A 14,041-nucleotide genomic window follows, 5' to 3' on the forward strand; every position below is an offset into this window, starting at 1 on the left:
ATTTTGTATTTTAATATTAAATAAATATAAAATGTAAGTACATGGAGAGAAACAATTGATAATATAAGGCAGCTCTTAATTTAAAAGCTTTAAAAAAAATAGATAGATTTCGTACATTTTGTTCATTGTCAGTCTGTAAGAGTTCAATAAACTTGATCATGTTTGTGTTCCTCCAGTAACATTTGTTTATATCCTTCTTACGTAAATAAAAAAACATTGGACATTCTAGTAAAAAATGAAAAGTGTTTTTAAGAACGTTACAGTGTTTGCATTTTCTGTTTTGAAACGATGTCTTTTCAATCTTGTGTCGTCTTTCCTGCTTCCACTTCAAGTCTGTTATCACGTTAAAACGTGTTAACACAATTCCAAATTGTGAAACATTTACTACATGTAAATATGAAAGAACTTAAAGCTACTGTAAAGGTTATAACTTCTACCTCTGGTCGTGTTTTGCATTTCACTTGACCAGGTTTGCAAAAACTTATCAGATATTCGTTGTTAAGCTATGGATAAAAATATATTAATATCTCCTACCCCTTAAAAAACATACTTCGCTAAATCCTAATCTGTATAATAATTCCTTGAGGGATTTGAAACAATACTTTTTTCTGGGTATATATCAAGATCATTTTATAGCATATCATAAATGATGTGTATATACTTGACAAGCTTGTAATATTTTAAACCACTACTATAAACACAGATGGTACGTTTATGTATTAACGGCACACGTCCCACTGCCCCATAAACAATCATTGTGTGTTTGCAACCTAACACCTGACAGTTGTTTACAGCATCGTATATGTATCATATCAATCTGAACACTATAATTTTAACCCCCATACTCAACAGCCATAGCTTTGAATAGGCTCAATAAGTTTACAAAAAAGCTCAAGTCTATAATTAGCTGATATATTCTGGTATTTAACTAAATCTGTTTTCACCTTGTATATTGCTTTAAGAGTATGTCCTGCAAATGCGTAATATGTTTATGAAAAAGAACCTCCAGAGTTAAATATAATACTTAGGTTTGTAAAACTATTCACTATTTCTACAATGTATCCTTTAAAATAAAAATTTAATTTCATCTATTCTGTCCGACGTTATCTGACTTGCAAGGCTTTACCGATCCCTTTAATAACTTCCAATATTTTTTTGCATCTAAAAATCGAGTATGTTCTCAATCTTTGTCTGCTCTGCATCATAATTATATTATTTTTTTAACTTAACATTATAGTTGCTCCGGGATTGAACCATCAAAACTTCTATTTTCATCCGACTTATCCTTTCTATATATGTTCAAGTTATTATAGAATTTAGATTTTGCCCTTTGACACTCGATTATATGTATGTTCGCGATATTTACCTCTAGCTTAAGGGTTTATGGTCTTCTTGAAAAAAGGTTAACAAACATTATCAATAACAAAACAAACATTTTATAAACAATTATCTAATGACGCCGAACTAAGATCAATATCATTACATATATTAATCAAAGATTGAATAGTTCATGCATTCTTAAAATGTAACAGTTGTGTACTGTTATAGTCCAGAAGTATTTGGTGTTATGGGTTTCTGAGGTTGCAATTGGTTTCTAAGCTGGTCTAACGACAGGTAAAAGACAGCAGACTGCAAATATATCTTTAAATAATATATATTTATGAATAACAATAATGATGGTCATCTATGCATACAACATCAAAGGCATATCATCATCGATTGATTCCTATTCGTATCCATACCTGACGACAATGTAAACAATGTAAACATAAATAACAATGGCGACAACGGATGTTATAAATACTTGAAATAAAGGTCGCACAGGTAAATCAATCTAACTTACAGGTTACAAGCATAACATACAATATGGAACTGGCTCAAAACATACAGAACTATAAAACACTGTTACTAAAGCAACTTGGTACGCAATTACCTGCAAATATATATTTAAATAATAAATATTTATGAATAACAAGAATGCTTGTCATCTATGCATACAACATCAAAGGCATATCATCATCGATTTAAGTTATATACATACGATTGGTCAGCGCTAGAGGGGCATTAAACATAACAAAGGAGAGTGAGCAGGTGAAGATAAATATAGATATTAGTTTACCTGATACAGTATCCTATATATGCTACGGTTTACGTCTATCTACGCCTGAGTACGTCTACAAATACGACTAACGTGACGGACTGGCCTCAACTGCATATATCAGGTGATGTAAGGTAAAACAAAGCCATTTCACAACAATATTTTTAACACAGGTCATGTGAAATTGTACCACAAAGTGGTCAGATAATAAATTCGGTCAAGTACTTCAAACTGATCAATACGTGGCAATCACAACGGCGTAAACATAACCAGATCAATAACACTCGATCCTCGACTCGTTACACAAGAAAACTTTCCTATTTGACTTTCTATTCCTACTCTACAATTGGACACTTTTAAACCAGACATTTTACAAAAATCAATTAAACATTTACCATTTTCTTCTACATTTTTATCTTGACTTATCCAAGATAAAATAATCAACATAATCATCTGGTAATAAATCGAAACGTTATAAATCATCATTTTCGACATAATCAGGTTTACTACTAATTCTTGAATTAATGTCACCACAAGCAATACACGCACAATTGTTATCAAAATTACATTGCAATCGAATCATATCGTTTAAAGTGATATTATGGGCATCTAACAGTTTATAGGTGTCTATTGCAACCGTTGTTTATTTTTGGTGTTTTCACTTAATATACAATACCCCGGAAAGAGAAAATATTGCATTTGAATATCAATCGTACTTTTGTTTTGACAACTGACCACATAAATGATTCGATGTACGATGTTAATCTAAATTTAGTTTTAGTGCAGATTCGTTCATACGACATAACGACACAATTTTGTTTTACGGATCATTTCGATTAGAGGACTGGGTGAGTCATGTAAAATATCGAATATAATATGTATTTCTTATAAAAAAAACTTGTAGCAAGATGAGTTGCAGATAATTGGTCAGTTACCACATTTTAACTAACTCTTTTGACCTGTTTATTCATTTCAGCTCAATTCAACAGTGCAAAATGCGTCTAATATCACTTTAAAATCAAATCAATTATGCTTTCATTAAAAAACATTTTTCTACTATTTACTTATGGCATATTATACGTTAAACAGTGTAAAACACCGCTCTTGCTTTTAAACAAATGGCCTTTTAATTTAGTCAACATAAAACAATCGTTATTTTTCCAAAAAATTAGCATCGCTTTTTAATGGATCAGAGATAAGGTAATTATCCCACCACTATCTCGTTTGGGGCCATTTCATTTAAAACTTCTGTTTAATATATACAAATAAAACCCATCTACAGAGTAATTGTGCAGTTTATTCGACCATGTTTCAGTAAATAACAAAATGACATGTTTTTGCAAACAGTTCTCTCATTCCAATCGACTGTAATTGATCGTTCCGTTTCCCAACTAGTCCATGTACGCATAGAATAACAGGTTACTGCCTGCACGTTTTGTAATATATCAGGCAAGGCTTAGAATAATATTACAGCGAGGCTTGACGAGCCGCTATTTTATTCGTGCCGAGCCTGATATATTACATAAATTTCAGGCAGTAACCTGTTTTTCTGTGTATAATACCGTTACGTCCCAAATTTAAAGAAATGATGGGAAAAAAATCGCTTAACAGCTTCAGTTTTAGCGGGAAAGAATATGACTTTTGTCGTTTGACGTATTAATAATGACGTCATGAGCAGGCGCACTATATATTTGTAAAAAATGTTATTAGCTCATCTATTTTTTGAAAAAAAATTATGAGCTATTGTCATCACCTTGGCGTCGGCGTCGGCGTTGGCGTTGGCGTCCGGTTAAGTTTTGCGTTTAGGTCCACTTTTCTCAGAAAGTATCAATGCTATTGCATTCAAACTTGGTACACTTACTTACTATCATGAGGGGACTGGGCAGGCAAAGTAAGATAACTCTGGCGTGCATTTTGACAGAATTATGTGCCCTTTTAATACTTAGAAAATTGAAAATTTTGGTTAAGTTTTGCGTTTAGGTCCACTTTTCTCAGTGAGTATCAATGCTATTGCATTCAAACTTGTTACACTTACTTACTATCATGAGGGGACTGGGCAGGCAAAGTTAGATAACTCTGGCATGCATTTTGACAGAATTATGTGCCCTTTTTATACGTAGAAAATTGAAAATTTTGGTTAAGTTTTGTGTTTAGGTCCATTTTATTCCTTAAGCATCAAAGCTATTGCTTTCATACTTGCAACACTTACTAACTATCATAAGGGGACTGTGTAGGCAAAGAAATGTAACTCTGACTGGCATTTTGACAGAATTATGTGCCCTTTTTATACTTAGAAAATTGAAAATTTGATTAAGTTTTGTGTTGAGGTCCACTTTATTCCTACAGTATCAAAGCTATTGCTTTCATACTTGCAACACTTATTAACTATCATAAGGGGACCGTGCAGGCAAAGTTATGTAACTCTGACTGGCATTTGGACGGAATTATGGGCCCTTTATACTTAGAAAATTGAAAATTTGGTTAAGATTTATGTTTTGGTCCACTTTACCCCTAAAGTATCATAGATATTGCTTTCATACTTGGAACACTCAAAAAGTATCATAAGGGTACAGTAAAAGGACAAGTTGCATAACTCTGGTTGTCATTGTTACGGAATTATGGCCCTTTTTTGACATAGTAACTTTTAATATATGGTTAAATTTTGTGTTTCAATCCACTTTACTTCTTAAGTATCAAGGCTATTGCTTTCAAACTTCAAATACTTTCATGCTATCATGAGGTTACTGTACCTGGCAAGTTGAATTTTACCTTGACCTTTGAATGACCTTGACTATCAAGGTCAAATGATTAAATTTTGCTAAAATTGCCATAACTTCTTTATTTATGATTAGATTTGATTGATACTTTGACGAAACTACCCTTACCTGACATACCACAATAGACTCCACCCAAACCGTCCCCCGTGCCCTCCCCCCCCTCCCCCCCCCTCCCCCCCCACCTCCCCCCTCCCCCCCATTTTTTTTTAAGATCATCTCACAAATGACCACCACACCCTCACACTATACCCCCACCCCATCCACCCCACCCCCCCCCCAATTTTTTATTTTTTTTATTTATTTTTTTTATTTTTTTTTAAGATCATCTCACAAATTACCACCACACCCTCACACTATACCCCAACCCCCCCCCCCCAATTTTTTTTTTTAAACGGTTATGTTTGAAATACCGTCCAACCATCGCACCCAAAAAATCCCCCCCCCCATCGCCCTTCCCCCCCACCCCCCACCCCCCCCCCCCGCCCCCGATTTTTTTTTTCGCTTTTTTGGAAGATAATGTAATAAATGTCCACAAGCCCACACTATACACCCCTCTTCACTCCACCCCTCCCTCCTTTGTGATTGAAAATGAGAGTCCCTTCACCTTTAAAAAGAAAATAGATGAGCGGTCTGCACCCGCAAGGCGGTGCTCTTGTTTTTCTGTTGTGTTGATTTGTGTTTATACTATATCACATCTTGGTATCAAATTGTTTGTTTTGTTGAATCTGATTCGATTTTACTTAAAATGATTACTTTACAGTTGATTTCGAGTAATATGACCATCCTTCACACATGACTGATATTAGAACTTCCTGTTGACAGTGGTATAAAAAATATATCAGGCAACGTTATTGTAGTGTCAAACCCGGCTCGAGGCCGATTACTTAGATTAAAATAACCACAAAAACCAGACGAGACACCATTGAAGGTTCCACAATTTAATAATCGGCCTCTAAACATGTGCATATCATGGGATGCCACTCTAACAATAATCCTTATAATAGTATAACATAATTACTTCCCTTAGACCATTGAATACTCATAACATGATACGATACTACAGTTATATCAGGCAGATATCTACACGATGGTTTGATAGATTTAATATACTAAGTCTGACCAAAGTGTTCTCTCCACATCTGTTCTATTTCTAGTCCAATTCTTGGCTGCGTGTTGTGACCGTGTGCACCGCAACTTGTCCAACACGCTTTGTCTTTCTGCTCGAGTTACAACAAGCAATTGTAAACTGTTTAACTATAGCTGAGTAGTTCGTTGTTTGCGTTTGTTGTTGCGAACAGTCTGTGATAATTTCACTCGTACTTGATGTCCCTAAATTGGACGTATCACCGCCTTCCGGTAAGTAGCCGTTTTCTTCAGTCGTTTTTTTCACTATGGTCCGCCTCATTTTGCCTACTTTCTCTTTGAGTGTTTTCAATGCGGTCCGTGTCTTGATTGTTTACATCGAGGCGGGCATTTGCTGTGGTACGATGCTGTTCTCTTGTATTATGTGTAAATGTAAACGCCTTATCCGTTCCTGCTTCATCACCGTCATTCTCATGCTCATGACGTTCTACCAAAGTTTTGAAAGAGTACACTCTGTTTTTATCATAAGTATGACTGGTCGAACACTGTTTAAGCCTATCTGTAGCGAGTATGCTGTACCCAATCTGGTCGTTGATGTACAATCTAGCTGGGCATTTCATTTGAACTCTTTGATTTAACTGCCTCCCTTGTACAGCTTAATGTAGTAGGTACAATTCCTTTCGCGCTCTAGCTATTTCTTTTGTACACTGCCTGTCTATTCAAAACGGAGTTCTCTTCAGCTTTTATGCCCTAGAAAGAACTGTTTCTGTATCAATGTTATCGCGAATGCGGACTATCATTGGCCGTTTTTGATCATGTAGATGACTATTACTTCTCCCCAGTCTGTGTGCTCGAAATATCATCATGCCTTTTGTTTCGATATCTAGCTCATTCTCAAGGAACCTTATCACCAACGTCCTATCATTGTACGCCATTGTCTCTGGCAGGCCATATATTTATATGTGTAGTGTCATGTCTCTTGCATCTCTAATAATGGAATGGTAACACATTAGCCTGGTCATTTCTATTGCCACTTGCATACCTGTTGTAACGCACACACTCTGCTGTTAATACGTTTGAAATTTGTGTTTGCTCTCATTAAGTCACTTCAACACTGTGATATTTTATCTTCGATACTTTTGATTTTTTTTTTTCAAAAATACACAACAGTTTATCCTCTTAAGTCGTATGTCTTTTTTGAACGAAGTTTTCTGTGTTAATACTTCTCACTTTTTCCTTTTTGGTTTACGTGGTACTGTTTGAAAGCCGTCGGACGATCCGCTGCCGCCATTTGTCTTTATTTGAACTGGGTTTGTACGGGGATGGAGTATTCCGTGACATATATTGAGTCTGAATCTTCCATAGAGCTTATAATCCCATCAACCGATAAACTATCCATTCCAACTCTCTGGTGAACCGCAAATGTCCCTACTTAGGATGTTTGACACTTAGAATTTGAAATATTTATACCGCCCGATCATATCTGTATTATACCCGCCATAAACCGGAAAAATGACATACACATTGACATTCATACATTATAAGGGAAGGAGATTTGTTTAATGTCATTGTAAATGTTTGGTGTTTTACCCCAGGTCTTTGAAGTTGGCAAGGTAATGGGTTTTGAGTATTTGGATTTGAATGCCAAACCAAATTCTAATTCCTTGCTCTGTATTGGGTATTTGAACTTTGGCAAATATTAATCTTAGGTTTAATACTCAGCTTGGTATTGGACATTTAAACTTTTGCGAATTAAGAGACAGGTTCGAATACCAAGGTGTGTACTAGGTATTCTAAATTTAGAGAATATCAAGGTAGGGTCGAATACCAAGCTGGTTATTGGGTATCTTTTGCGAATTGAAACAGAGTCGAATTTCCAACTTTATATTTGATATTTGGGCTATTTAAAATATAAAAATTAAATATATAGCTAGGATTGAATATCGTGACCGAGCAAAGTGGAATACTGTGCTAAAATCGATTATCGAGCAAAATCGTGAAAAGAACATCATTTGAAAAAAAAACACTATAATATAGATTCTAAACAAGCATTTCATGAGACTGTATTATGCAGGAACTTTACAAAGGCGTAATTAACTTTACCCGCGGTAGTTTTGTGTTCCAATTCCAACGTATTGCTGATATATTTTAACAAGCTTGTCAACTGTATTCGTGTCAATATTTTAGTTCTTTTTTGACATGTTAAACTGGAATTATGGTCCTTTTTAGAAGTATAAAAACATGTGTTAACTTTTTTCGCACCTGAAGCTTAATATTTATCTGCTACTGCTACTAGAGTGATGAAACTTTACAAACGTTAGAGCCAGCAGCTCGATATTTTAGGTTTCGTTTATATATAATCGAAGTAAAAGTCTTTCGTCTACCAAATGTATTTTTAGCTCATCTATTTTTTGAAAAAAAAATATGAGCTATTGTCATCACCTTGGCGTCGGCGTCGGCGTTGACGTTCGCGTTGGCGTCCGGTTAGGTTTTGCGTTTAGGTCCACTTTTCTCAGAAAGTATCAATGCTATTGCATTCAAACTTGGTACACTTACTTACTATCATGAGGGGACTGGGCAGGCAAAGTTAGATAACTCTGGCGTGCATTTTGACAGAATTATGTGCCCTTTTTATACTTAGAAAATTGAAAATTTTGGTTAAGTTTTGCCTTTAGGTCCACTTTTCTCAGTAAGTATCAATGCTATTGCATTCAAACTTGTTACACTTACTTACTATCATGAGGGGACTGGGCAGGCAAAGTAAGATAACTCTGGCGTGCATTTTGACAGAATTATGTGCCCTTTTTATACTTAGAAAATTGAAAATTTTGGTTAAGTTTTGTGTTTAGGTCCATTTTATTCCTTAAGCATGAAAACCTATTGCTTTCATACTTGCAACACTTACTAACTATCATAAGGGGACTGTGCAGGCAAAGTAATGTAACTCTGACTGGCATTTTGACAGAATTATGTGCCCTTTTTATACTTAGAAAAATGAAAATTTGATTAAGTTTTGTGTTTAAGTCCACTTTATTCCTACAGTATCAAAGCTATTGCTTTCATACTTGCAACACTTATGAACTATCATAAGGGGACCGTGCAGGCAAAGTTATGTAACTCTGACTGGCATTTGGACGGAATTATGGGCCCTTTATACTTAGAAAATTGAAAATTTGGTTAAGATTTATGTTTTGGTCCACTCTACCCCTAAAGTATCATAGATATTGCTTTCATACTTGGAACACTCACAAACTAAGGGTACCGTAAAAGGACAAGTTGCATAACTCTGGTTGTCATTGTTACGGAATTATGGCCCTTTTTTGACTTATTAACTTTTAATATATGGTTAAATTTTGTGTTTCGATCCACTTTACTTCTTAAGTATCAAGGCTATTGCTTTCAAACTTCAAATACTTTCATGCTATCATGAGGTTACTGTACCTGGCAAGTTGAATTTTAACTTGACCTTTGAATGACCTTGACTCTCAAGGTCAAATTATTAAATTTTGCTTAAATTGCCATAACTTCTTTTTTTATGATTAGATTTGATTGATACTTTGACGAAACTACTCTTACCTGACATACCACAATAGACTCCACCCAAACCATCCCCCGTGCCCTCCCCCCTCCCCCCCCCCCCCCCTCCGCCCTCCCCCCCCCCCCCTAATTTTTTTTTTTTTAAGATCATCTCACAAATGACCACCACACCCTCACACTATACCCCCACGCCACCCCCCCACCCCACCCCCCCCCCAATTTTTTTTTTGATTTTTTTTTTTTTTTTTTTAATCTCATCTCACAAATTACCACCACCCCCATCACAAAATAACCCCCCCCACCCATTTTTTTTTTAAAACGGTTATGTTTGAAATACCGTCCAACCATCGCACCCAAAAAATACCCCCCCATCGCCCCCGCCACCCCCCCACCCCCCCCCCCCCCCCCCCCCTCCCCCTATTTTTTTTTCGCTTTTTTGGAAGATAATGTAATAAATGTCCACAACCCCACACTATAAACCCCTCTTCACTCCACCCCTCCCTCCTTTGTGATTGAAAATGAGAGTCCCTTCACCTTTGAAAAGAAAATAGATGAGCGGTCTGCACCCGCAAGGCGGTGCTCTTGTTTAACTTAAGTCACGCCTAACTTTAACAATTGTGTGGCCTTAGGGATGAAACTTTAAATATATTTACAAGCATGGGAACTAAGGCACCTAGGTAGTTTGAGTACTGAGACGAATGTTTATTTTAGCGACAACCGTGTTCTGATGATACTTTTCGGTTTGTAAGTGACCTTCATGTACCGAGTTAAAGACTTTATATTCAATTTGAAGAGTAAGATATCAGCAAATGAAATTGATTTTATTAAAATAACTTACATGCAAATAACATCGCTGTTTAGAATCGAAAGAAGTTTGAATATGTTAATATGTGCGCACCAAAGCTTTGCCTTTTTGTGCGTTAAAATCACTACCAAATGTCTGTTAAATTAAATTGCCTCAAGATGGTAATATATTCACATAATGTGTGTTCTTATTGTAATGTTTGTGGATATGTTGATTGATATTTCATTGTTTTTTTTATTTCCTGTTTATTTTATCGTCAGCATCCGCTCTTCATGGCCCTCATTGCATACAATTTATGCCTGGCAGTGAAACAGCAAACAGACGATAAAGTACTTATGGCCGAAATGACAAAAAATATGAGGTATGGTTTTATACTGCTCCACAGTTAAACATTTCTCCGGGCATGTAAATGAAAAACATTAATACAATACAAGAGTAGAGTTTTAAAACATATCCATACAGAATAAAAGCAAATGCAAAGCAAATTGTCATTATATAACATTTATGTAGGAAAACCACTTTAAATCCAGGTTACGATTAGTATGAACGTTTAGTATGTATTGAGACTAAAGTTTATACAGAGATATTCATAAATGGTGACGCTTCTGGTCTATGATGAACATCGTTGTTCTTTATGCCTAACATACCCGAATACTCAACGCTGAGCTTTAAATGACTTGGTGTGGGAAGCTGCATGACAAGTACATAAATATAACGAAATCAGATGCTATTAAATCTCAACAACATGCTTTCAAATAATTTCAGCTTAAATACTAATTATTGATAATAGTGTGTTTTTATATATTGCAACAAGATATCATTTTTAATGTATTTATAGGTAAATATCTTTTAATGGCCTGTCGCAATTATAACTTAAATAAAGTGTTCATCACTTCTGTTGTTAATTGACACGTACTTTATGCTTGAACTGTACTGTTATGTTAACGAAACAAAATTAAAAAAAAATTGAACATATCGTCAACAATCGGACAGTGGTGCTGTAAAGAAACCGTGTTTGTGTTCTTTGATGTATGGTGACAAAAAGATCAATCTTTAAATTGTGTGAACTAAAATAAGATCAGATCAGCTAGAAAACGCATACGTAATGAAGAAAAAGTGCAAAGCTTAAGATGTCGCAAAAAATACTATACTTGACGAATGTTGGTATTCGGATGTGATTTCTCGCTTCATGTCTGTGTTTTGCTGTCATATTTTGTCGATCGAATGCTCGGTTCTAAAACGCCATATCATTGGCCAACACAATGAGAACAACCAACCAGATGACGCGTTATAAAATTAAAATGGTTTACATGTGGAGATGAAACACCGAGTGACATATAGCGAGAACGTCAAATTTAATTTAATATTAAAGTTATTAGCCGAGCAGGAGATCGGTTAGTTGTGTAATCACGTTGCTTTTACTGTCTTTTAACGAATCCAGTTGCATTTTGTCGGCAACCGCATGAGAACATGTGTGGTTTTGGTGAAAAAGGTCACGTCCAGTGTTCCACAATCTTTCAGCAATATACATATAGTACGTTTCATACCTTGTGTATATATAATACCGATACGAGGGTTATTTTTTCAAACTGTATTTTTGTCAATATTCGTTGTTGAAAAGTCAAACCATGCACAATAGGTGTACATTTAAAAATCTGGGCTCCCTGGGGTAAGCTCGGGGGGGTGGGGGGCTAGGGTCCCGGTGGGGCAAATTTATGATACTGCTGCCTGTGGATTTGTCTTGCTTTGCTTATACATAATATTATACTGAATGTGCGTTGATTGTCCCCAATTTTCAAATCTCTTGTTGATTTTTTAAGGTGTCGATGACCATATTTATGTATTCGAAAATTAATTGTTGACATTAATGAAACAATGTATATCAATTAGACATAATGTATACGTTAATTTGATACTCTTTTTCATGAAGCGAGTGGTCTACTGTGGCTATAGATTGTCTTAACGAATGCTACCAGAATTGGGATCAACCCACATACGTCCATCTAACAATGACCATGCCTTTTTGGTATACACAATCATGCCTAGATTTGGCCGTACAATCGAGAAACAAGGAGTTCCTGGCCCAACAAGCATGTCGCAATCTAGTTTCAGATGTATGGAATGGGCAACGTATGGATGACACGCTAAACAAGGCAATTCACTAAATACAAATTAATGTTTAATTCATTAACCGAAATAAATCCAAACTCTGTGAACACGTTCTTCATTTTTATCACGTGTTGAATATCGTCGAGTCGTGTTTGCTTTTTAAACGGTATGCATTTAGGTACAATATGTATGTATTTGCTATACCTTTTTGCATTCTTTGCGTATGTAAAACGCTGTATATGTAATTGTATATATAATGCCATAAGGATAGTTAAATGATTATACGGTAACTTATCATAGCCTTTTTGTCAAACATACATGCTAAATGTTAACTGTTTATTAAAATATCGCCTTTATAATCGACAAAGCAATGCATGAAACATTAATTCAACTGTTCACCTATCACGCATGTATACCAAAAATTCGCTGTGCTATTTCTATAGAAACATAAAAAGTATAAGGGACTGTGTAACAATACTCAAATATATTGCATCTAATCCAATTTATTATAACTGTCAATTTAGATGACGTTTCCCTAAATGTTTAATTCTTTATTTTGTAACAAACAAAGATGTTTTTATGTAAAACTTAATGTTTACACTATGAAATGTCACGATCGAAACGACATGCTTCTACTCGTGTTTCGACAAATTTGATTTACAAACAAAATATACAAACATGTATACAGGCTTCATGCGGCCTGCAACAAAGCCGATCCATAGCATACGTTCAAGTACACAAAAAACCTCTTTATTTGCCATGTACTTTAAACATTATTTGTTTTAAACAGTGGTGATCGGAGTGATTATTTTCTTTTAAACAAAGATCCGTTATTTCACTCTCTAATTGTATTTGATCTATTCTTACGTTGCTTATTCGCAATTTTTTCTAAGTTGAACAACTTCCGTTTCATCCTGTTTCAGCTTCGCGAGCAACGTTCAGACACAGACAGGATCAAGTTCTTCTTGAACAAAATGCAGGCTCCAAAAACGAAATTCGCATACAATGTGGTATGTTATAAACCATCTGGTTTAGAACACATAGACATGTATATATATATTACAGTCACAGTCATTTCAATTCTATAAAAGTGATTTTTGCAAACAACATTAAACATAGAATTGAAAACAAAGCAAATCATGTGAAATGATTACACAAATAGAAAAACCAAATACTCATGTGAAGCTGAGAAAATACCTCTTAGCAAAGTGATTTTGAAGTAGGATCTTTGGGTCATATGATGCGCTTGCTTTGGTGGAAGAAATAAACTTTTACCGAGACCTCTGTGCGAATGTACAAAAGGAACATTTGAACTTTCTTAAACAGTTTAGCCTCTAAATGCATGATACATGCAATTGATGTCGACATGATTGTGATGTATTTAAGAGCGACCATGCTTACACTTTAAACTGTGCGCATTATAAACAAGAAGTATCTTTTAAAAAGATATACGGCGTTGAATGTGGTCGGTGGTTATCAACGATCAAAAGTTATATCTTTGTGTTAAAAAAAGCGAATGCCTTTCTTCTGCGCAGCTCTAATTTGCATCACACTCAAATCTATTACGAGTTGTTGCGACAGATTTCGTGGCTTATTTCGCTGTATTAGATAGTATTACTCAGATGTCTATAT

At 35.3% G+C, this 14,041-nt stretch overlaps 1 protein-coding gene across 1 annotated transcript in view; it reads left to right on the plus strand.

Moving 5' to 3' along the window:
* The window catches only part of LOC127836819 (transient receptor potential cation channel subfamily M member 8-like), a 209,662-nt gene that overhangs the window by 154,012 nt on the left and 41,609 nt on the right, over window positions 1-14,041 (plus strand). Inside the window, exons 21-23 of the mRNA XM_052363421.1 lie at window positions 10,561-10,661; window positions 12,231-12,453; window positions 13,333-13,419. Of these exons, the coding sequence (XP_052219381.1) occupies window positions 10,561-10,661; window positions 12,231-12,453; window positions 13,333-13,419 (411 nt within the window). The remainder of the gene's footprint in view (window positions 1-10,560; window positions 10,662-12,230; window positions 12,454-13,332; window positions 13,420-14,041) is intronic.

This window comes from Dreissena polymorpha, chromosome 7 (assembly GCF_020536995.1).
Source record: "Dreissena polymorpha isolate Duluth1 chromosome 7, UMN_Dpol_1.0, whole genome shotgun sequence".
In the NCBI taxonomy this organism is placed as follows: domain Eukaryota; kingdom Metazoa; phylum Mollusca; class Bivalvia; order Myida; family Dreissenidae; genus Dreissena; species Dreissena polymorpha.